The sequence below is a fragment of the Pempheris klunzingeri genome, chromosome 13 (assembly GCF_042242105.1).
Source record: "Pempheris klunzingeri isolate RE-2024b chromosome 13, fPemKlu1.hap1, whole genome shotgun sequence".
NCBI lineage: Eukaryota > Metazoa > Chordata > Actinopteri > Acropomatiformes > Pempheridae > Pempheris > Pempheris klunzingeri.
The window spans coordinates 18,602,358-18,626,116 of record NC_092024.1 but is presented as its reverse complement, the minus strand read 5'-3'; the positions used below and the strand labels follow the sequence as shown (position 1 = coordinate 18,626,116).

The 23,759-nt window shown below is 40.4% G+C and overlaps 1 protein-coding gene across 2 annotated transcripts in view; it reads right to left on the bottom strand.

Annotated features, from left to right (window-relative positions):
* Positions 1-3,940: 3,940 nt before the first annotated feature.
* mta1 (metastasis associated 1) overlaps positions 3,941-23,759 on the bottom strand; it is a 46,191-nt gene continuing 26,372 nt past the window's right edge. The window contains exons 5-19 of one of the 2 annotated variants that reach the window (XM_070842130.1): positions 21,403-21,529; positions 19,002-19,065; positions 18,551-18,668; positions 17,369-17,471; positions 16,695-16,794; positions 16,039-16,227; positions 14,270-14,344; positions 13,871-13,929; positions 13,411-13,547; positions 12,299-12,450; positions 11,005-11,194; positions 10,789-10,878; positions 9,738-9,893; positions 6,918-7,067; positions 3,941-5,379 (exon numbers count right to left, since the gene is read on the bottom strand). In XM_070842130.1, the coding sequence (XP_070698231.1) occupies positions 6,958-7,067; positions 9,738-9,893; positions 10,789-10,878; positions 11,005-11,194; positions 12,299-12,450; positions 13,411-13,547; positions 13,871-13,929; positions 14,270-14,344; positions 16,039-16,227; positions 16,695-16,794; positions 17,369-17,471; positions 18,551-18,668; positions 19,002-19,065; positions 21,403-21,529 (1,670 nt within the window). In that variant the 3' untranslated portion in view covers positions 3,941-5,379; positions 6,918-6,957. The remainder of the gene's footprint in view (positions 5,380-6,917; positions 7,068-9,737; positions 9,894-10,788; positions 10,879-11,004; positions 11,195-12,298; positions 12,451-13,410; positions 13,548-13,870; positions 13,930-14,269; positions 14,345-16,038; positions 16,228-16,694; positions 16,795-17,368; positions 17,472-18,550; positions 18,669-19,001; positions 19,066-21,402; positions 21,530-23,759) is intronic. The other variant, XM_070842131.1, reaches the window with a different exon arrangement.

Below are 23,759 nucleotides of genomic sequence, written 5' to 3'. Positions count from 1 at the left end.
TAATGCACTCTCAAACTACTTCCATTTGCAAATAAAGGTCTGGTTGTTTATTGATTATAGCAGGTGGCTGCTATCAAGAAGCCAATGTACTTAAAGTAATGTAATTCCTTCCTGTTAAATCATAATGATTAATTCATGGGTAGTGGACTGTGAGAGACTCTTTTTTCTATTTTGTGTTCTGGTAAAGACTTTAGTTATTTTTGTGTGTTTAAAGGTGTCAGTTTTATCCACATCCAAATGCGTTCAAGTCCTTGAATGCAGTGTATTTCTGTTAATTTCTCTGATGTGCGGCGGTGGTTGGTGGTTTGTATTTCTTTTTAGCCAAGTAGCTGATGCTTTTTCCAAATAAATAAAAAAAAAAATTCAAAGTACCACTTCACTGGCCATCAGGTTCAAGATGCACTCTTTTCACTGGTGTAAAAATTATTTAGTATTTAGTTATTTAACAGCATAAATGCAAACTTGTTAAGAGAGCACACAATGATTTCATTGTTTAATCAATAACCAACAGCATTACTTGGTGTGGTATCACCAGTAGCTTATGGCTGCTAGCTAATGTTAGCTAGATACTGCCATGTAACTGACAACTCTGAGTCAGTTCACTGAGTTTATGACCACAGTTATAAAATACCTGTGAGAGAAATCTTCTCAGGGCACAAGAGATATACTACATGTCCAAATATGGGTGAATGAGAAACTATGATTACATAAGTTGCCCTCAGTCACGCTATGTGTTCAAGTCCAGGTCACAGTCAGCACTTTCTTAACAGGAACCAGTCTGTCAAAGTGGATTCCTTCAGTTACATGGCTGTGCTTTAATTGTATATATTAGAAACCATAATACAAGGACACATCCTTAACCTTATTGAACTTATAAACAGAGAACTCCTAGAACTGTCTGTGTTTAGGTTCGGTATTTTGCAGTAACGTCTGCCAAGTTTGCATTCGTACGGTCCATAACGTATATTAGTATATTAGTACGACTCCTTGAAAAACCTTAAACGACAGATTCAAACCTCATCTTTCTCTGCTCTGCTTTTAACTTGTAATAATCATCTGTGCTGTTAGTTCTCCTGTTGTTACCTATGACGAGGACGTTATGTTCTCAGTGCCGTCTGTCAGCAGGACAGATGGAAAAACTACTGACAGGATTTTCATGACACTGGGTGGAAAGGGTGTCACATGGGGGCCCAAGAAGAGCCAGACACTTTTTTTTTTTTTTAGCAGATCCCAGTCCATCTGATGAACAGGAAATAATATTGACCAAACTGTAAAACTGGTCTCTGTGGTGTGGTGTGACTTAACATACAACACACCTATTGTTTTTCACATAGTTCCTCTAGCTTTGGAAATATATCCAGATATTTACTGTTTAGGGTTGGACTACTGGCCTTGGCCGAGGTCTGCGCTCTTTAAGTGCTCCTCTAGTTCTCACTGTTCTTATGAAGTGCATCGTGACACTTTAAATAAACTTCAACTAAATTATAATCATGACTAGAAACTATACAATTGTAGATATCCACAAATGTATTTTTACTAGTAACAATGCAAATCTGGACAAGGGATCAAGGAAGAACCCGTTAAATTCCAACTACTTAAACTCTTCTTCTCACTTGTTAACCGCTGTGGCTCAGAGGTAGAGTCAGTCGTCCCTCAATCGGAAGCTCGGTGGTTTGATCCCTGGCTCTTATGTGTCGGCATGTCAAAGTGTCCTTTGGCAAGACGCTGCTTCAGTGAGAATAATCTCCTCCAACTTAGATTCCTCCTATATGAGAATGAGGGTGTGATGTAAAAAAGCTTTGAGTAGTTGAAATGACTAGAAAGGTGCTAAACAAATACAGACCATTTACTTTATCCCTGTGCAGCCAACTTATCACACCTGGTAGTTAACTGGTAGTCACCTGGTAGTTAACTGAGACAATAAATACACTTCAGACCAGCAGCAGGCGGTGTCTAACCTGGGACACACCAGTCGTAGGAACGGTTGACTTAGAGGAGGATTCAGCTCAAGGGAAGCTGTTCTCACTGTTCAAGGAGAATCAGCTGTACTGGTGTCACAGTCAAAGGAAAGGAGGCCGCAATGGCAGATCAGATTCTTCTCTGGTGCAGAAGTAGCCAAAGCTCACTGCGTGGTGTATTTCCAGCAGCTATGGCACTGCTGTTCTGATCTGAGGACGCTAAAGGATAATCACATGATATATGATAATGCAACACAGGATGTAACTAAAATATCAACTGTGATGACTGTGCCCATTTTTCTAGTTTTAAGTGGTCTTTAAAGGGAAATCAACAAGGAATAAATGGCCGGTATAATAATGTTATCTGTGTGCTCACTCACTAGAGAGGATTTCAACTGGACGTTAATGGTAGATACTAAAATACCTTCCAGATGCCATTTTCCACAGAGACAGGACGGATGCTCGCTCAGAATCATTATGTTAGCGTTCAGCATCGACCTCGTGGTTCAGATGAGTGGAGTGAAAGAGAAAATAGCTGCTTAATCTATGATAAGTAGGAGTCGGACAAGCAGATACTATAAATATTGAGTTTCTCTGGAGCACAAACAATCTGAGACAGAGAAGAGAAAGGGCTCAGGCTCAGTGACCTGAAAACACTGAGGTGGTGTCACAACTAAGCTCTGGTTGTAGCCAAAGCCTGGACTATAATCTTCATGCCGATTGCATGCAAAGAATCCGCAAACGGCAGCACTCGAGAGGATCTCAAAGGAAAAACTGAGAGAAATAGAGAAACTGAGTATTACATACTCTATGTGCAAGATTCACAGCAGTAAACGCAGCCTCTGCAGAACACTGAATACAATGCGTTGGTATTTATTGGACCATTAGTGTGCTCATTTTAATGAAACACACTCGGTTCTTCTTCTTTATCAGTGTGATTGCTGAGGAAATGAACATATGTTCTTGCTGTTTGTTCCTCTTTTTGTTCTTCCTTCTTCCTTAGTCACTAACTGCAGGCATGCTTTGTTCTGTAAACTGTACATTAACTAGAGAGCATCTTCAATTTCAAAATGGTCTCGTCTCAACCAAAAACCTCCAATTCACATAATTTAGTTGTCAGTTTGCCTACAACTCACGTTTCAACCTCTCCAAAATGCTCTGAGATTGATTTTTAAGATCTTTTTGATTACTTTTAAGGCTCTACTCTAAATATAAATCTAAATATTTGATTAAAACTTGCCCAGTGTGGGTCATTAAACTGCAGACGCAATAATGGGTCAACTTCGCCCAGTTCCAATGGGGTGTTTTGACCCAGTGTTGTGATGTTAATTTTACCTAGTACCCACGGGTAGAAAACCACCAGACAGAAGGGCTGTTTTGATCCAGTAACCCCACAGTGATGTAAAAATAACATCCTGGCTCCTTGCTTTATTTTTGACTTGAAGTCCCACATGAGCCTGAATGCAGACTGAGATCCCTGAACAGGGTCCTGCCTTAAAACTGGATATCACAGAGCCTTTCACTCCTCATTGCACTCATGTGTAGTTATAGTGGCTGAAGAAATATTCAGATATTTTTAACTAAAGGGGGTTAGTTTGGTTTATCGTAGGTGTGGTTGAATTAAGTACTCATCCGTAGTTGGTGTATCACCTACAGTAGCGGCCAGCACACCCCCATCCCCGGGCAGGAGTCCCGGCACAGATGCTAAGCAATGTACTGCTGTGGAGAGGGTCTGCAGAAAAGTGTATTTTAGCCACCTGAAAAAGAAAAAACAATATAACTTAAAGGTTGGGCTATATATGGAATGTTTTTACTGCTTTACATTGCTGTAAGACAGACCTTCCAACAGCGAACTGAAGCCATACTCTCCTCCTCTTCACTCGCTTCAAAGCCACTAGACTCCATTGTCGTTTTACTTTGCAGGACACAGATGGCCGCTGTATTACCACTTCCTCATTCAATGAATTAACTCATTCAATGAATTGACACATCAATCAATTTTACTGAAAGTATCAAAAGTAAAAGTACTCATTATACAGAATGGCTCATTTCAAAGAAAATGTATAATATTTTAACAATGTCACCGGTTTGTTTTACTTTACTTAGTTATAGTTTGTTGTGTTTATTCATTTCAGCCTTTTTCTGTTTTTCTTTTCCATTTAATTTATTGTGCTGAATTGTTACATCCTGATTTCGCCATGTGAAGCACCTTGTAACGGTTTTTAGAAGTGTGTTATACATTTTGTTATTACTATTACGGTTGTTTGAAAGGTTGAGAATGAACTATCCAAACTGCTAAGAGATACAAAAACAACTGTCAGCAGACGTGTTGGGTATTGGTATATTTTCTTCAATCGACCAATAGAACCAATATGACTGATGTTTATATCAGTCACTCAAATTAAAGGGTTGTGTGCAATGAAAACAGGCAACTAATGAACATAGAATTAAGATAAACACATTGACAAAATGATGGGACATGACAGCAGAACACATTCCTGCTTTTTAGTCGTTTTATGGACTTTTGCTTATAAAAACATGGCTGTGTTTGTGCGTTTAATCTTTTCAAATTCTGATCTTTTTCTTTTAGGCACAAACATATATAGCAATGTGGAATGAAAAGTTATTTTGCATATGTCCTGTTTTCATATCCGAGTACGAAAAAGGAGTGAACACCAGCTTGAAAAAACAACATTCAGTGCAAGTTCTGACACCTTTCACCTCTGCGCAGAGACACCAAAAGAAGAGGGAAAAATCAATTATCTTTTTTAATTACATTATCTACGCATTGATGCATTACTTGTGAAAAAGTAGAAAAAACAGCAAGTCTTTCTCAATAAGTTAAACCTCTCTGGCCGAAGAGCAGGGCCGGCTCACAAAACAGAAGATTTCCCGTAAAGCATTCAAATTCATCGAAAACAAAAGACAAGGAGTTAACTCGTGTCGCTGAAATAAAAGTGCGTCTCCTTGTTGAATTTAACTAGTTTAAAAAAAAAAAAAAAAAAAAAAAACATAAAACAAACATAGAAGATGCAAGTGGCTTATGTTACAGTCCTTCCACCCTTTTCCACAGGGCTCTGCAAGCATTTTTCATGAAACTTCACAAGTTCCATCGTTTGATCGACAAACAATAAGCTGAGTTATAGTTGGTAAAAAAAATTATAATAACAATAGCAATAATTACAATGACAGTTATAACAAGAAATGTAAGTAATAAACACAGTCCTGTACAGTCAGGCTCATCTTCAGATTGACCACAGCCAAACTGATCGATTATCGGTTGGTCTTCAGCAGCGTGACAGACCCGTACTGACTGAAGAAAGGTGGCCAATGCTGTCGTCTCCTTCCAGCTTCAACTTCCCTCAGCTGCCCTCGGCTATGGTTTATTGGAAAAGGCCTTTCCATTTCATGTCCCCCTCTGCTACGGACAACACACAAAGGACAATTATCATGATTATTTCCATGCTGCGATTATTGTGGTCTAAAATACTGCGATAAACTACAATGTTCTTTTCTAAAGTACCACTATCAGTGCTAACGGTAGTAAGATCCCAACAGCTCCTGACAAACTGAGCAGTGAACTGTTTTGTGCAGCTTTGTTTGGCAGCAAATACATTTCAAACATCATTTAAAACGCAGGTTGGATGTTTTTAAGTTAAGCCACTACTTACTTTACTTATTTACTTTACTTACTTTAAGTGTCTGCTAGATTTTATGCTTTCATACATGTTCTGATTTCTTTTGTTTATTAATGGTTGTGAAAGAAGCACAAGAAGCTGCACACTGACGATTACTTGTACTCACTTTATTACTTTACAGACCTTCATGATGAAAAATTCATCAACTGAATTTTAGTGTGCAGGATTTTGTGTCTGTCACAGTCAGAGTGTGAGATCCGACCGACTCGTCTTAAAGACTTTCTAGAGTGCAAGAACCTTGCAGGAAGTCTTTCCTGCTGGTGGCAGTACATTAGAACATAATAGTGATGGACCACCGCACAGGTTTAATGTCCGCTCCACCTCTGTTTGACTTTGAAAAAAGTTGCTGCATTGCGCTTCAATAAAACTTCTAACAAAGACAGGAGATCTGAGTTGTGTTCACAGAGTCATCTGAAAACGACAAGGATCAATCATGATATTGACCATGACAGAGATTATTGGTGGAGGCGTTACCATCAGAATGTTTCACCACACTAAAATATAATGAAATTGATAGTGACACATGTAGTGTGATGGCAAACTGACCAATCACAGAAACCTACAACAGTAGATATGTGATTTAAACCTCTATTAAAGAATTACAGCACGTTTCTACGTGGTTTTGAGCTGGAAACTAAATGACATGACAGTACTGTGATGACTCACATCAATGCTGGTGTTAATATTGACATTTCTTACCAAATTCATAAAAATCGGCATTTCGTAGGTTGAAAATGTCTCAACGTGCCAATTACTGCTTTAAATCTGCCCTGAATGCTGAGATGCTGAGATACAGTTGACCGGTTGAGACCCGTCTATGTCATTTAAATGAAAAGAGGATGTTAATGTCCTCTAATCAGATCACTGGGCAATTACTGCCTCACACAATGACATCCTCCCCCCTGCACACTTTTTAGCATTTTTCTAAATTATGCAGTAGTTGGAGTTCGGCTCAGATCTGGAGGTGAAGTTACACTTTAAATCCATTTGCTATTTGAGAACTCTTCCCCCGATCTGTATAAGTGATGTATAACCTTTGTTTGTTTGGCACAAATGCTGAGAAACAGACCAAATAAACCAAATTATTGGTATTAAAGCCCCCTAAATCACAAAAAATTTGCATCTCGTTGTAGACTTTAAGTAATCAAACATGTTTGGACACTTGAGACGCACCTGACAGACAGTCTTAAACAGAAAAAACAGAATAAACAGAAATAAAGTAACAAAGATCTTTTCAGAGAATCTCAGCAGTGCGTCCCACCTCTCTGGGGTTTGAAGTACAGGTCGTTCCCATGGAGCGTTCAGTCCAGTTCATGTACCTCGTCCTGCAGGGAGGCCGAGGGCCGTCCCGCTTCACTCAGCCGTTTGGCCATGATGTCCCACTGCGGAATCAGGGCTTTGGACTTAGTGCCTGCAGAAGGGGAAGAGTACAAGAAGAGGTGGTCACTCCCTCCCACACACACACACACACACACACACACACTCCTCCGGTCAGCCAACAGTCCAGTGAATATACTAAAGGATGAAATCTTCTGCCCCCTGGTGGCTCCATGAAGTACTAATTCCTTAACTACACCTACAGAATTTAAAGAATAGACATGTACACATCTTTTTAATAATTTGTCCTTTTTTTGACCACTCTGTCTCTGTCATGTTTGGTAAAAATACATCTATAAAATCCTCCACACAATTTCCCCACAGTACAACTGACATCAGGTTTCTGTCTTTCTAAAGGATTCCAATCACAGCTCATCAATGTTTACAGCACTGGAGGTAATAAATTCCCATTAATCAGGCCTTTCTTCTTGAATTGACAGTTAGATAATGTAAAGGTTAGTTTTGAATCTATCACCTAATTCCCACAAACTAAATGCCACTGTATCAACAGTTGAAACAGAACATAAACTCTCCTCTTCACTTTGCTCCACAAAGCTTGTTTCACAACACCCACAGTGCATGAAGGAACATTTCTCATTATTTCCCACAGGTGAAAACAGCCATGTGCTCTACAGCACCTGTGAGATCAAGCATGGCAAACAAGAAAGACGGCTTCATATGATGCTGACATGCATCCAAAACCAAGTCGAGCAGGTGATTGAACGCTCCACAGCCACCATAAAGCCTGAGCCCCACACTATGTTAAAGTTTGAGTGTTAAAGGAAAAGTTTTCACCATAAATTGTTCTTACATTTATGTTTGCGAGCAGATAAAACAAACTTATTTGTAAACATCAGAGTTACTGGTTACTGGTAGGTGGACTCCTGAACTTTGGAAAGAGCCAGGCTAGCAGTTTCCAGCCCCCCTGTGTCCTGTCTTTATGCTAAGCTAAGCTAAGCACCTCTTGGTTCTAGCTCCACATTTAAACGTCCCATATCATGCTAATTTTCACATTCATGCATGTATTTGGATGTCCTACTAGAATAGTTTTACATGGTTTAATGTTCAAAAGACACATTATTTTTCTCAGACCAGACATGGCTGCTGCGGCTGTTTTGCATGCATCGTTTAGAGGAACAGAACAGTCTGCGTCGCCGTTGACATTTACGCGTTAGTGGGAGCTGACGTTACTGAGAAGAGAACAATTGCGGACAGCGAAGTGGATTCAGGTTTTCAACAGGTGGGGACAGATGGCCTGCTGAAGGGGGGGGGGGGGTCACATGTTCAACTTATGACATCATAAAGGCAGCCAAATCTAAACGGCGTGTTTTCACACACTTGTACTGAAAGATGGAGCAGGAGAAAAGGAGAGAGGCCGGTCTTTTCTCAGCGTTTGGTGTCAGCGACACATATTTATGTTGAGGAGAAATTAAATTGTGCATTTCACGTAATATGGGACTTTTTAAAGCCGAGACATGATCTGGGTCTCAAACTTTTCACAGCAAGAACCACTGAACTATTCCTTTAAGGGTACAAGCGTGAAAGAGAAATCAGTGTGAAAGTAAATGAATAAGAAAATAGGAAACTGAGGAAAACCCATACGGTTGGTGCTGAAAATACACATCTTATGGGAACAACAGTGACTTAATAACTGAAACAAAAAAAAATCCAACAATTGGTATAACTAAAAATAAAAAATGTTTGTAAAAAGCAATCCTATCTTCTAAAAAACTACCCTGACACCAATGACTAAGTTGATAGACTGGCGGTAAAATAAAAACTAATCCCTAATACGCTCCACTGCCGACCAAATACTGGCTGATTTGCAGCCCACATCTCCTTCCGGTGTGTTATCCCAGCCTGGGCCTGAGGTGGGCTCACAGACCAGTGGAGATGCTCTCCCTCAGGACACACTTACCAAGCCCCCCACTTCCTCCTCCTCCTCCCCTTCTTCCTCTCCGCTGTTACCATGACAACATAGACTGTAGCCTCCAGCTAAAGCAGCAAGGCCGATCCGATCCTCCCGCAATCTCTCTCCCTCTTCTCTGTCTTTCTCTGGCATGCTCTCACTCTCTTGATCTCTCAGTCTGTCTCTTCCCCTCTCTCGTTTCACAGGGGAGAGGGGAAAGTGGGACATAACCCAAAAGAAAATAAGAGCCCCACATAAACTCTTAACCCTTCAGCAGTGGATCTCAACTATGTGTCTTACCCATCGTGTGAACCATGGAGCGCAGACGTGCTTTTACTTTCTCTTTAAATATTAAAACAATCCCCATTTAGCAGGGATATTAATGCTTTAACATTTATGTGTAATGTAATATATTTAGTTTGTGTAACTACAGTTAAGATAGCTCAAATTACATAGTAATGACTAAAAAATGCTATGAAATAACATTTAAATTAGTTTAAAAGCTAATGATGGCAGCCTTATTCTAACTTTAGTCAAATTAGTACATCAACGAACACTAAAAAAAGAAACACAGCAGGACCAGTTTAAATAACTGGCTTCATAAAATGTCATCTCAATAAAAGTCATATATTTTACCTACCAAATAATTGGTCAAATTAAAACAAGGTGACCAAGATTATCAGATTTATGGAAAAAAAGTTAAATAAATCTTCATGAATAACATGCTTATTTTCAGCAACAACAGGTATTTCAATTTAAGTAGATGTTTACTCAGTGCTCTCTCCTCTCACTCACCATCCAGTCCGTTGTGCTGTTCATAGGTGCGTTTGCCCAGGATGGTGGGCGAGCCGTTGTTGAGGATGGGGGAGGACTTTATGGGCGTCAGGCTGCCAGTAGAGATGGACCCTGCACGAATCGGGGGGTCGGGTTTGGCTGGACGGGGGTGTGATTCTGCAGGTGAAAATACGGGGAGAGGTTGAGAGACAATGGGAAAGTAGGAAACCGAGAGAGAGAGAGAGAGAGAGAGAGAGAGAGGGACAAAAGAGGACAGAAAGCAGGTTGTTCTAGATCAGCTGAGTGGACAATAAGGAACAACTGAACTAGAAGATGTGAAATACATGAAGCTGACAAAGCAGTCACAGGTGCTAAGATAAGGTATCAAAAATGCCCCACAATGATTCAGAATAACAGGATGTTTGCACTTTTCATGCATATTTATGAATGTGCTTTAAAAAGAAAATACAGTAAGGCAGTAAAATAGTAAGGCAGCCTTCGCTTTAATCCTTTGAGAAAAGCAAAATCATGTTCTTGTCGCAGAATCAGTGTGTCACTTCAGGAAGAAAGTATTAACAATATCAAAGCAACAAAACTAAGAGTACAGCTGGCAAGTAGCTAAATGCTAACACTGACCTGCTAATGTAGTCAAAATAACAATACTATGCAAAAAAGTTTGTGAAAGCACACACGTCCAAACACTACAAATCCTGGGTGCTGGACAGAATAAATGTATAAGTGAATATAATATAATGTACCAAATTTCAAAGCTATCCATCCTATAATTGTTGAGACATTTCACTCAAAACCAAAAATGTTAACCTCATGGTGGCGCTAGAGGAAAAGTCAGAGGGGTCACCAAAGTCGGTACGATTCGTCCTCTGGGGACCATGAACATCTGTACAAAACCTCATGGCTATCCATCCAATCGTTGCTCATGGTGTACTGACATGCATCGCTAATGTGGCTAAACAGCAACCATGCTTCCATGTACAGCAGCACGTCCAGATAAAACTGACTGAAAACAGAAACTCAAACGCAAGCGATTCAGTAGGTGACGACTTCTTCTTACCTAAATACCGAACCACAGACTCCAGAGGTTTACGTTCCACAGGTTTCAGTGGCAAAGGCTTTTTTGGCCCATCTGGCAACCGCAGGGCACCTGTACAAATCCAAACACAGGAAATTTACAACCGACCAAAATTCACTCCAACTGTGCAAAATCCAAAGAAAAACTGGTCTCTTTAACAAACAGTGCACGATACAGTCTGTGGGATCAGGTCCTTACATTCTGCCTTGATGGCTGCTGTGTTGACAGGGAGGTAGGGGTGCCTGGCCAGATATCTTGGCCTGATGATGTCCTGGCAGAGGCGGCGAGCCATCCGCGTCAGGCCGGTAGTCTGCAGGTAGAAAGCCTGTCGCGTCTTCACTGCGAACTTGGGGCTGCCGCTGTGCCGCAGGGGCAGGCCGTGGGGGCTCTGGTGGTACGAATACATTAACATCAGTTAGATAAACATACAGGAAATGTGCGTTTGTGCATCAACAGCGTACACTTGATGTAATGAACATTGGGCTGGACTAGGGGCAGGTCAAATTATCACCTGCCTGATGGCAGAGAAAACATTTGGAGTAAATGGTTATCTGAAATAGATCTAATTACTTGGATTTATTGGTTACTGATTGGCAAAATGAAGCTGACTGGAATGCTTCCTAAAATGCAAAATGCACCATCCATTTAACACACGGGTCCAGCTGATGCAGACAATCACAGTCATTTAGAAGCCAATAATTTACTCGAGTTCACTGCTGAACAATATATAAACCCGTCATTAGTTGGGCAAATATTCAGAGTGTATGTGGTACTCAATCTGGCTTACTGACACAGCAGAGACAGATGGGTAAACACATTTACAGTATTTACACGTTGGCATACAGTGTGGTTACTTATGAGGACCATTTTGTATTAATTGCTACATGTAGGAATATATTTAAGGGAAACCATAAAAAAAAGACTTTTGAAAAAGCTGTATTTTTGGACATTTAGACTTTCCTGTTTAAGGTGTTTGAGTGAAGTGTTTATGGTCTTTGCAGCGGAAAAGTTCCAAATTTTAATATTGATTTAAAGAACTCTGACAAGGAATCCATGCCAGCTGACTACCTGTGATCTGAAACAAATCATTGATTAATTATTAGCTGATCAACAAATGAACAAATTAAACGATCTCCTAGATCAAATATTCTTCAACAAAAAATACCAAATGAATTAATTCATTACCAAATGAATTAATCAATTGAAAAAAATGCTCTAATAAATTGATAATAAAAATAACGAGCCCTAACGAATGTACAAACTTGATGGTGGTTTTAACACGAGAATGAGAAGAAAAAAGATTTTCTCTGGAGAGTGAACTGTTCCTTTAAGGGTAGGGTAAGGCTTTAGGCAAACAGTAAGGCTGTTGTTTGGTATTTGCAGAACAAGTAAATGTCCAGTGAAGCGTGTGTGTGTGTGTGTGTGTGTGTGTGTGTGTGTGTGTGTGTGTGTGTGTGTGTGTGTGTGTGTGTGTGTGTGAGTGAGTTTGTACCATGTTGTTGCGGTTGGGTCCAGGCCTCTCTCCATCCAGCCTTGTGGGCATCTTCAGCCCTCCGTACTTCTTCCAGTAGGTCCAGCATGAAGCACACAGGCGACACTGCATGTTGGGAGGTCCCCACGAGTACCACTGGTAGGAGCTGCTGGCTACACACACACACACACACACACACACAAACAAAGGACAGTGAGCGCAGTGCAACAGTGAGACATACGCACATATATATGTATAAAACGTGCTCAAGATGGTTCATAATGCTGACATAATTATGGAAAGATGCTCATGTGCAGGCAGGCGAGAGCACAGCCTTTAATCATTCATCACTGAGTTAACTACAACCACTAAAATAACTCAAATAATACTCTGCTGCGGGGCACATAATCCTATTCTCTCTCCTCTCCATGTTGTAAATCCAATATCAAATGTGTGCCTCATACAGAGAGCAGAGCGTTGATCTTTAGCTGTTTTAAAATGGCAATGTAAATTACTGTTGTGGTCTATTGCAAGAGCATGTTAATGAAAATACAGTCGAGAAGATTTACTGAATTCAAGTTGGATGATCAGTTCAGTATTTGGTTGTAGGAATGTGGTTTTTTTTTTTTGTTGGATGTTAAGTTGGATCAGTATAAACAGATACTGTAACCACGTACTAATCATATTGGAGATGTTTTACTCTTGTGTTTACAAGTACAGATGAAGACAAGTGTTAAACAGCACCACATCGACACATTAATAACTGAGACTTAAGCGTACGCCCACACTAAGCTGGTCAAATTCTGAATGCATCTTCTTCTCCTTTGTTTTGGAGCTGCATCCACACTAAAGCGGCAATTTTCTCATCAAACTCCATCCAAACGGAGTGACTCACAGTGGGGCATTTTTAAAACACTGCCTGTTGTCACCTCCAGCTGTCTCGGACACTACAAATGTCACTATAGCCGATCATACAGCACAACTATTGTCATTAACCTGTATTTATATTACGCTATGTTAGTTGTTTTGAAGGCATTTAAAATTTTAGTCTGGAGCCCTGGCCTACTGGAATTTTATCATATCATATAATATGAATTTATATTCAAAACGTGATGCACTTGTGCGTGACTTACTGTAGCAGCTTTCACAGGCTCTGCCGAGGGTGGGGGTCTGCGCCGAGCCTGGAGGTCCTGGGACCCCTCCACCTGCCGCTCCATTCACCAGAGCTGGTTTGACATTGTTACTCAGCTGGTTGGGGTTTGGCTTGTTACTGAAGGGGAGCAGAGAGAGGGTCAGCCAGCAAAGATAAAACAGGCCGGAGAGAGAAAAAATGACATTCATCAGCTTCCTGCCAGAGATGGCAGTTCTACTGATACTGTGCTGAGAGCTGTCATTAATACTGATAGTGAAAGACGGTTTTATGCTCTCACAAGAGCAGCAGATACCCAACTTTATAACACCAGAGACGCTGCTGAGAAGGTCAGAACTACTCCAAACGTTTCTTGATATCTTAATGTATTCGGACGCCATAGTGTTGCAAAAAGGGTTTCTGATGAATGTAATTTAACCAGAAACTTGCACTGAGGTACTCACTAGTTAGGGATGTAGACCTGCTTCAACTTGCTTTCTGCCTCGGCTGCTTTTAATCGTTTCTGGAGCAGAGACAGAAGCCGAGGAGAGAGCACAGACAGAATGGTGTGATTAGAGAGGTTGGCTCCACCAACACTAGTGTGAAATAAAAAAAGCATTAAAAGGATCTTGAGTTCAGACGTGATATTGGTTTATGATTCTTCTTGTTAGAACTTTTTATTTTGGAGCACCCCTGATGAAAGCATACAGATATGTGCCAAAGCATAAACTCCCCAAAACTTGGGGATGTAAATCACTTGCAAACAAAAAGATCAAGAAAATTTGCTCTGAATGACATAATGCCCATTAAGAAAGCCCCAAGAAAATTCTCTTTAATCACCGACATATAATGGATGTGTTTACCTGCTGTACGTATCTGTCTGTGGTCTTCCACATGTAGTAATACTCAATAATACTCGTCAGTGACTTCCAGGGCAACTGGAGAAGGAGAGAGGGCACAAAATAATCATTATTTCAGTGTAGTGGTGAGACTTTTGACTGACAGGTTGCTGGTTTTAATCCGCAGACCGACCTAGAAGCGAGGATAATACACACTTGACAGTTGACTCTTAGCGATGCACTACTTTTTTATATTTTCAGTAAAGCTGCTAAAAACCCTCAGGTCGTCTGTTTGAGAGGAAAAGTGGATTTAGCATTCCCATATGAATATTGTAATGATTTTAGCCCATTGTATTTTACTCATCTGTTACAAAAGCATTGTTTTATACAAGGAGAATCTTTATATAGATGACCAAAAACAAGTGAATAGAGGGTAAAGTTCTCTTTATGAAGTTTGAAAGGCAAATGAGCTGCCAAGCAGAGGCCCCACCCATAACACTGGTGTAGTCATGTTGTTTGAGAGAAGGCCTGGGTGGAAATCTGAGTGAGCAGTACTGACAGCAGCCAGCCACCAGGTGGTGGAGTGACGCACACAGTGAGCATAATGAGCGGTGGTGAACTCTACAAAGCACAGAGGATTGCAAGGAGCAGACAGCAGAGAGGCAGCTTTCTCCTGGCTTTAGTTAGTTTTCTCTAAGATATTTCTGTGGAATGCTTCTGGATAAATGCCCATTGTGCTTAGCTTTAACATTTTACCCTTTATTTTGGGCTGGCTGCAGTCTTAGTTTACAAAACTACTGTTGTGCTAGAAAGTCGTTCGATATAAATGCCTAAAAAAGGTCCAAATGTCTGCTACAGGATTCTGTGGTTTCTGCACTCAGAAACTGGAGGTATGAGTGCACTAAATACCTATTGTACACATTTCTGAATTAGACATCCCACATACAGGCAGATGAGCAGCATACAAAGTACTCATGATGTCTTCCTTATGAATCTCCATTACACTATAATTACTCTTGAAAAAAAGACCCCGACTACACAGAGATACGTTAAGTAAAATATAGCTGTGACACTCCACAATTAAAAGGAACAGTTTGACATTTTGGAAAAAAAGCTTTTTCCCTTTATTCCTGAGATCAATACCACTCGCATGTCTGTTTCCACTGTTAGTTTTCTTAGAACATTAATATACGTAAAACATTTCATTTCATTTAAGTAGAATGTCTGTTTTAGAAGAACATTGGCATGATAAAAGATGAAGAAAAAAAAAATGCATTATATAAATAATTTTGACTCATCAATTTTCCTTAAAACATCTAGTCTGATAATCATGATCATCTCATCCAGCAACTGGCTTATCAATGGGTGGTCCTGAAATTAGATTTTTGTTGATTTCTGGGATTTTATGAAGGAGATTCCTTGTATCAGCCTGTATCAGTATGCAGTATACTCCAGCACATCTCAAGCTCTTATCTCTTGTTTGTTTGATCTGTACAAAAACAAATTGTACACACAACATGTTGTGGTTACACAGGGCCAGACTTTTTCTTTTGACTTCCTGCACTCTTCATCATGAGGTTACCAGGCAACAAGAGCTCAGGGGTTTATTTTCTCCTGAAGAAGCCTGTTTCCAGTGTTAATGCTAAGCTAAGCTAACCATCCATTGGCTGCGGCTTCATATTTTACAAACAGATATGAGAGTGGCTTTGACTGTCTCATCTAACTTGCGGCAAGAGGGCGGATAAACATATTTCCCAAAATATCAAACTACTGTGCTTTTTATTGCTACTCACAAAATCCTGCTGGATATCGGTGAAGTCTTTGCCGTATTTCTCTAGTGCCTCCTCAAACAGGTTGGCCTCTGAGGCGCTCCACTCCTCCATCTCATCCCTGCAGAGGACGGGCCCACCCTGAGGTACCAGCGCTGCGATGGCTCGAGTCATGTCATAGCCCGTGGCGTGGAGGGTGTCCATAGCGTGGAACTGAAACACAAGAAATAAATGCATGTCACTCTCAAGACTTGCTATTGTTGTTTGACTCAGTTATGCAATGAGATTCTGTATTATCACATTTTATTTTGTTTAGCCAATGGAGCTTGTATGCAGCCGCTAGTCCAAGGCTTTAGGCTGTGTTTATACATATATGTATGTGTGTGTGTGTGTGCGCGCGCGTGCATGTGGGTAGCTAGCAGGCTTCTCATCTATGTTTTATATATGAGGATGAGATCTAGGGCAGAATAGACCCACACTAGGCTTCTAAGGCCAAGTGTTTGTAAAGGATAACCAGACACAGGCCTGAAGAATCACTAACAGACGTACTAACACACACAAACACGCGTGTGTACTACCAGCGGTTTCTATGATTAACATTACTGCTTCCCCTCGACACTTTTCATCGATAGTGTGCTGCTGATTTAACCCAAGGCTGCTTTCATGTGTGTGCATCTCACCAAGGTGATGTCTCTGGATGCTGCAGCAGCACTCATGTGAAGGCTGGGCTGCCGGACAGAACTACTGCAGTCCAGGGCTCTGGCAAACGTACCTACTGACCTGAGGGACACAGACGTGATGCGGAAACAGACAAAATATATATACGACATAATTATTAAATAAACATAATTTGGAGTTGTGTTTTCAACATCTACATTTTGTGTTTGATATAGTTCCAAATGTCTTTTACTCAACCATGCACAAAATAGTTGAAAGACTAGTCAGCAAAGTTCAGTGCTTCCTGATAAAATATTAAGTGATACAGTGTTGCAGAGAAAATGATACAACTCCAGCCTACTAGCGCTGAAACACTTAGAACTGCTAAGCAACCATATACAGCTCTAAAAAAGTGAAATCAGGAGCATTAAATGTTAGGACATTTAGAGGAAAATGCTTATTTGCTTTGATGCAGACAGTCAGTTAAGAAAATCAATACCGCTCTAACACCTTTAATGTGAAGCAGGTGCTAGGAGATGGTTAGCTTAGCTTAGCATAAAGACTAGAAACTAGGGGAGAGAACTAGCCTGACTCTGGCTAAAGGAAACAAAATCTGCCTACCAGCACCTGTAAAGCTAACTTATTGACACTTTTTATGCTTTTATTTGTATGCTTTTGCACTTGTGTGTTGACTTACCGAGCTACTACTAAGAACTGGTCGATCTGCTTCTCCGTCAGCGAGCTGTTGGGGTCCCAGACCTTCTCCTCTAGTTTCTCCAAGTCTCTGCCATCATCCTCGCCTACACGGACCCAGAAGACATGCAGATACAGACACAGCCGATTCTCCTGATCTGTTCAAGGCCATTATGATTCCTTGTTTTCTATGTGTGCAACACAAGTTTGTAAAATCCACAATAAAACTTGATTTTCTTCCTGGTGTTTCGTGTAAAGCCTTAATGAATCCCAGAGTTGAATAGGTGGGGTCTGTCGAGCTGCCAGCCTGCAACAAACCAGCCAACCTGCCTGGGTTTCTAACACATGTCACAGAATTTCATTAACATGGGTTTAATTAGAGAGCTTGGTGTCCCTTGGTGCCCTAATTGCAATTTCAGAGGTTTTCCCACCTGCTAAGATTAAAATTCTGGCAAATCACCAAACCCTAAATCCGGCAGAAAAATAGCCACATTTGAAAATAGTGAACATCTGCACGAAACACTTGCACAAAATGTCAGCAAAATATCTTTCAAACTGCTTGAATGAAAATAATCATGGATTTTATTATGGACAAGTTGCAAAGTGAGTTTAAAATCAAATCTAATCAGCTTTGGATGTGAAACATACAGTATGAGTAGGTGCAGCTTTAAGGTGCTTTCAGACGGCGAGTGGTTGCCTCCGTCGCCTCCAATGTTTTCAATGTAAACACTGTGGCAGACGTCCCGCCAAGGTTAGTGGCAGTGGCTCACTGTGTGACCGTGGCAACCATAGAAACTATGACGAGGGAAACAATACAGACGTTGTTGTTGTCTAGTAACTATCAAGAAACATCAGGCACCCAATCCTTTCCATACAGCCGCAAAATCATCATTTGTGCAGCAAATGCTTTGATTATGCACTTTATTCACGGATCCACACTGTGATTGCCATGGAAACCTAGTTTTAGTTGGGTTTTTTTCTTCATAATTTTACTTGCAAAACATAAATGGTTGCTGTTTATAGTTCATGATATGTTCACGAGAAATGAGTTTGAGTAGGTTATCATATTTGACACTGTCCTATTAAGGTGGAAAAAATTGTTTAAAGAGAATAAAAAGAAAGCTAAGGATAAAACTTCTGTGTCAATTACAATTCTACCTAAAAAAAAAAAAAAAGTATGAAGCACCTTCTTTCAGGAGGTCGGTGATGTCGGCCTGGAACTTGTTCCCGACACGGATCTCCCCCTTATCAGCCAGCAGAGTCTTTTGCTGAGGGTCATACACCAGCGAGTAGAAGAAGGCATCCTGGGAAATACAGATGGCGTGAACAGGAAGGCGTGAGGACAGAATGAAAGGAACAGGAAGCGAGACGGGGCGAACGCAGAGGCGAAAGAGAGGAGTGTATCTGTCTCAGCATGTGTGTGCGCGTGTATTTCTCCTCTGCTAGTCTCTCGTCTCCTCATTACTGTATGTGAAGAGAACATTCTGGGTCAACACGTTGAATAATTCATCTGGAAACGAGAATCTCTTAACTCATAAGTCTCTCACACACACATACACACCCTCTCTCTTAGATAATCCTGAAATCTAACATAGCTAATCACAGTTAAGACGACCCCTTCGAGCTGGTGCACATACCTCTCTGTCCAGGTACGACTTCAGGGCTTCTGTTTCGTTGAGCAGCGTCACGCAGCACTTCCCTCTGGAGTCCAGCAAGGATGGAAGGAAAGGAGGGAAAGGAAGACATGGAGGAGGGAGGAAAGAGTGAATAGTTAACATGTGAAACACAAAGTAGACTTTCAGTCAAGGATATGGTACGTTACATAAGTGTGAGATGAAGGCTGCTAGCCTGGTCCAGGTCTCTGCAAGAGAAACTGTCCAGGAGGATACTTTGATGTAGGATGTATCTAAGAATCTGCAACGATGATACTGATTTAGTTCCAGCTGGCACAGTCTGTTATTTGATGAATCAAATGGCCCAGTGTATTGACACAGACAGCACCCATCTCTGTCCCTTAACTGCTACCATCTGAATTCAAATTATTTACCAGCTTATTAGTCATACCTCTGTAGCCTAAAGCAAATACGATCTGGCAGGGTGATAAACTCAAACACCTCATGTGACCCTGCTGCACGCTGATGTTGAGTCAGAAATCTTAATCAAGTTTGAATCCTCGCTAAACAAACAGCTCATCGGAGTACTTTTACTCGAGCAGATGTCAGTTTGCTCTTCCTGCCTCTCCTCAGAAAAGTCAAGTAATAATGTGGTAATGATTAGGCAGGTTTGCCAGGAGCTCACTGACGAGCAAAGGCAGTTCTATATGTAGAAACGGCTTTCTGTTGACATTTAGCGCTCAACGTGCGCTCCAGCGCGCATATGGGTGGATTTATTTTCTGAGTTTGTTTGACTGAACTACTAAAGCCGTCATAGCTATGTATAGCAAATAATGTGGTGCATTTTATGTAATGTAATCTGGAAGGTAAAAAACAGTCTGAGCAGCATGAAAACAGAAGCAGAAGCTGGTTAATTAAATCTCCAAATTCATTAAAAAACAGTGTGATCAATGGTCAGAGATGAAATGCTGCCATTTTAGAAGCATTTGCTGCTACTACATAATTTATGCTACATTCAATGCCTAGCTTAATGGAGCTACAGCGATTAGTCTATCAATCGATTAATTGATGAAAAGAAAATTAAATTGGCATTGATATTTTGATAATTGATTCACTGTTCCAAGCAAAAGATGCCACAAAAATGCATAATGATTCTCAAATGTGAGAAAATGCTGCTTTTCTTGGTCTCACATTGTGGTAATTTGAATATTTTTTGAGTTTTTGACTGATGGTTGGACAAAAAACAAAACTTATGAGCACATGACTGACAGGAATTTCTCACTTTTTGCTCTCACTTTTTTTTTTAAAAGACCAAATGAAAACAAAATATCACCACATTAATCAATAATGAAAATAATACTTAGCTGCAGCCCTAATCCTTAAGATTTTTATGAAATCAAACCTCATTTATGATGCTATGCTCAAATCAATGCACACAGGATAGACACAAGATGATGCAAAATGTAATCCAGTCTAACTCTAACTAAAGTTTTATTTACTCATTTCTAATTTCCTACAAGGGATGGGCCATGATTTTCAAACTACGAATAGTCATTAAATCATTAAGAAAATAAAATCAAATAGTTCATGTGTTTATCAGCTTGTTTTACTATATTTTCCTTTGTTTTTACCGGAACCTGGTGCACCACCGGGATCAGTGGCTTGATACGGGGCTGAGATGAAGCCAGGTCTTTGTAAAGATGTGGGCACAAACTTGGGCTTTTATTTTGAAGCAGCCACCGGGAACTCAAGTGTATTTGTCACTTCAGTTAGGACGGATCCTTCACCAATAATACGTCTACCAAACAAGACAATGGACATTTTCAGCAGGAAACGACTTTTGTGTGTTCTGCTGTTGGAAAATTACTCTCATTGTGGGCAGTGTGAAATCTGTGTACGGTTGCCATTATTTTGACTGATTTCTTTATTAAAGCAAAGTGTGTTTGATTGGCTGCACTGTGAACAGATAGGCCAGTTTCTTCTTCTGTTGGATTCCTGCTCAGTTGCTGCTCAAACCGTAGGTGCCAAGTAATCCAGGACGAAAATCTTAATAATTACAATGCTAAATTTCATTTTCACAGCCAAAGTTATTATTCATTTCGAGTGAAAGTGAAAAGAATTCTGACAAAGACGCAAGACAACTCTCTTGTCAATTTCCAGAGCAGTTATCGGGTTCATTTGGACTTGTTCTGAGTTCACTGACAATCACTTCCTAGGGATCTTTTTATTGAGTTGAGAGAATTTTTGGACTCAGTGGTTGCCCAATAAAACTGTGTGGAGGCTTCATTCACAGCCTGGGTTACTGTCCATCAAAATACTGCACTGTGCGAGTCCAAAACTCATGTGGGGAAAAAAGAGAAACTGGAATGAAAAGATTGACAAAGTGAAACAGATCATTTAGTGGTGTAACACCAGGGGGGCGTACCTGATGTGTGTGGCAGGTAGAGACTCCAGTTGACGGGACAGGAAGAGCTCTCTGTGTCTGAGCTGGTGCTTCTGTTTCTCGGGGAGGTCCGCCATCTCTGGATTCTCCATCTCCTCCTCCAGCTCCCCTGGGTGGTGAGAGGTGCAACGGTCAAACATACAAACATCAGATGAGGTGGAACAAAGACGCCCACGGGGAAAGCGGGAAAACGAGTGTATCGGCTGTAGCCACACACAGTCTCAGGTGCACAACAAGCAGGTATAAAGCACAAAGACGCACACTTGATGAGCTGGAACAATGAAGTCCCCTGGAAGACTCCTGTATACGTAGACAAGTGTTTTACATAGAAGGACTGAAACATGAATCAAACAGCATCAGGCTGAGGTTTTCTCTTCTGATTCATGCAGCATTGCATTTTTACCCTGATTATAAAAGCCAAGTCATGGATATCACAGTGTGTCACACTTGTATTTGCGCCCTCAGGATTCTTCGTCATTTTCATGCCCTCCAAATGTGTTTTCATTTGTATTCTTATTTGGGTAAAATCCTGTATTTCAAGCATTGTAACTACTAAAAGAACAGTAATGTAGAGAAAGCTCATCTGTGTTATCCACATACTGTAAAACAGCAAAGAGACACACAGTGGGCATTTCTGTAGCTTCCACAGAGAAAAGAGAGGTCATGACCTTGGTATTTTTTCTGGGAAATTAACGACCTGAAATGTACTTCATCTTTCATGAAATTATACATAGTTGGTTTTTCAAAGATGGGTACCAATCCGTTTTTAGAGTTAATGTCTTGGAAAAATTAGTTAAATTGTTAGATGCATTGATTTTTGTATTTCTTCTACCAGAATTTATTCCTAGTGGAGTAGAGAAAATCCACAGAAATCAGCTTAAATGCTTTTTACCATGTCACCCATCCCCGGGCAAATTAACAGTTGAATTAATCAAAAAAATGGAAAAATCACCAAATGAGCAGCGTTTTTAACGGAGATTTTAGGGCTCTTAAAAGTAATCTGGATATGGGGGGGGTGCTTGGTTTTTTATAGCTTGAATATTTTTTAAATTCTGGCTACAGCTAGACGACTAGAAAGATCTGCCTTTTTTCTTTCTTTAAAAGTCTGTTTTTTAGATTAACACTTTAAATTAAATTAAACTAATGCAGCTTCAGTTTTATTTCCCCAAGTTTGGAGATATCAATGTGTGCCATGACCCAAATGCAATGAGGGTGAAGAAGAAATTTCATTTGTGGTGTTCAGAAACAGTTCAGTTACGTAACTGGTCCTGGTTATTCTGGGTAATCCACAGACTGCACTGTCAAAAGTTTTTGATTGGAACTACTTTCTACCTGTTCTGTGGATTATCCAGAGGAACAGGGACTATGTTTCTGGAGAGATGTGTCCATTTACCTCCACAGAGTTTGGGTGGAGGCAGAAAACTCAAAGACAGCTCAAAAACTTGATCAAAATGATTCAAATGAAGACTGTCTGAATGGCTAGATACTGCAAGAGGTGTGTGTGTGTGTGTGTGTGTATGTCTGTGTGTGTATGTGTGTGAGAGAGAGTTTCGATTTGCTCTTTAATAAACTCACATGAGACAGATAAAAAAAAACAATGGTCACAAATGGGTGTAGCAGGGTTTGACATATCCAAACCTTTCATTCTTTATATGTTTCAACCTTTAGAAACACTGGATCCTATGTTTACCATCCTGACCTGTCAAACACCTATCTATCTCTTTGTCTCGTCTATGATTTGACAAAACTCCTCCAGAGCCACAGAAAACATTACACAACTGTTTTCAACATTTTCTGAGAAGGTCTCCACCGAACTAGTAAACTGTAACTTTGTCAGCCTCGAGCAGGTAACAGCATTGTGTCTCAGAGAGCTCTGACATGGATTCTCTGAGATGTAGTTATTCCAGGTAGAATCTGAAACTCTGTACCTTTTTTACTCTCTCAGTAATAACAAAAATTTTATTTCAGTTGTAATAAATAAGTCCAAACTTCTCAATTTCAGCATTGTTATTCATTTAAAAAATTCACACACCACACAAAACTGCAGCAAGCATCGTCTCTGTCAAGTTTTGAGAAAGATAAACATACTGGACTTTAACAAGCTGCAGGGGAGTCTCACACTCCCAGGCACTGAAATTCGGCACTGATTTATTTAATATGAATCAGTAGCCCAGCAGTACCAACGTAATACTGTTGGTACACTTAAAAGTACAGAGTTCAATACCTACCCCTAGTGCCTGTACGTAAGATTAAAAGAAAGTCCCTGTACCACACAAAAACACACACAGATCACGACTAGGAAAAACGAGAATCGAAGGTGAAAAACAGTCCTGGAGAGT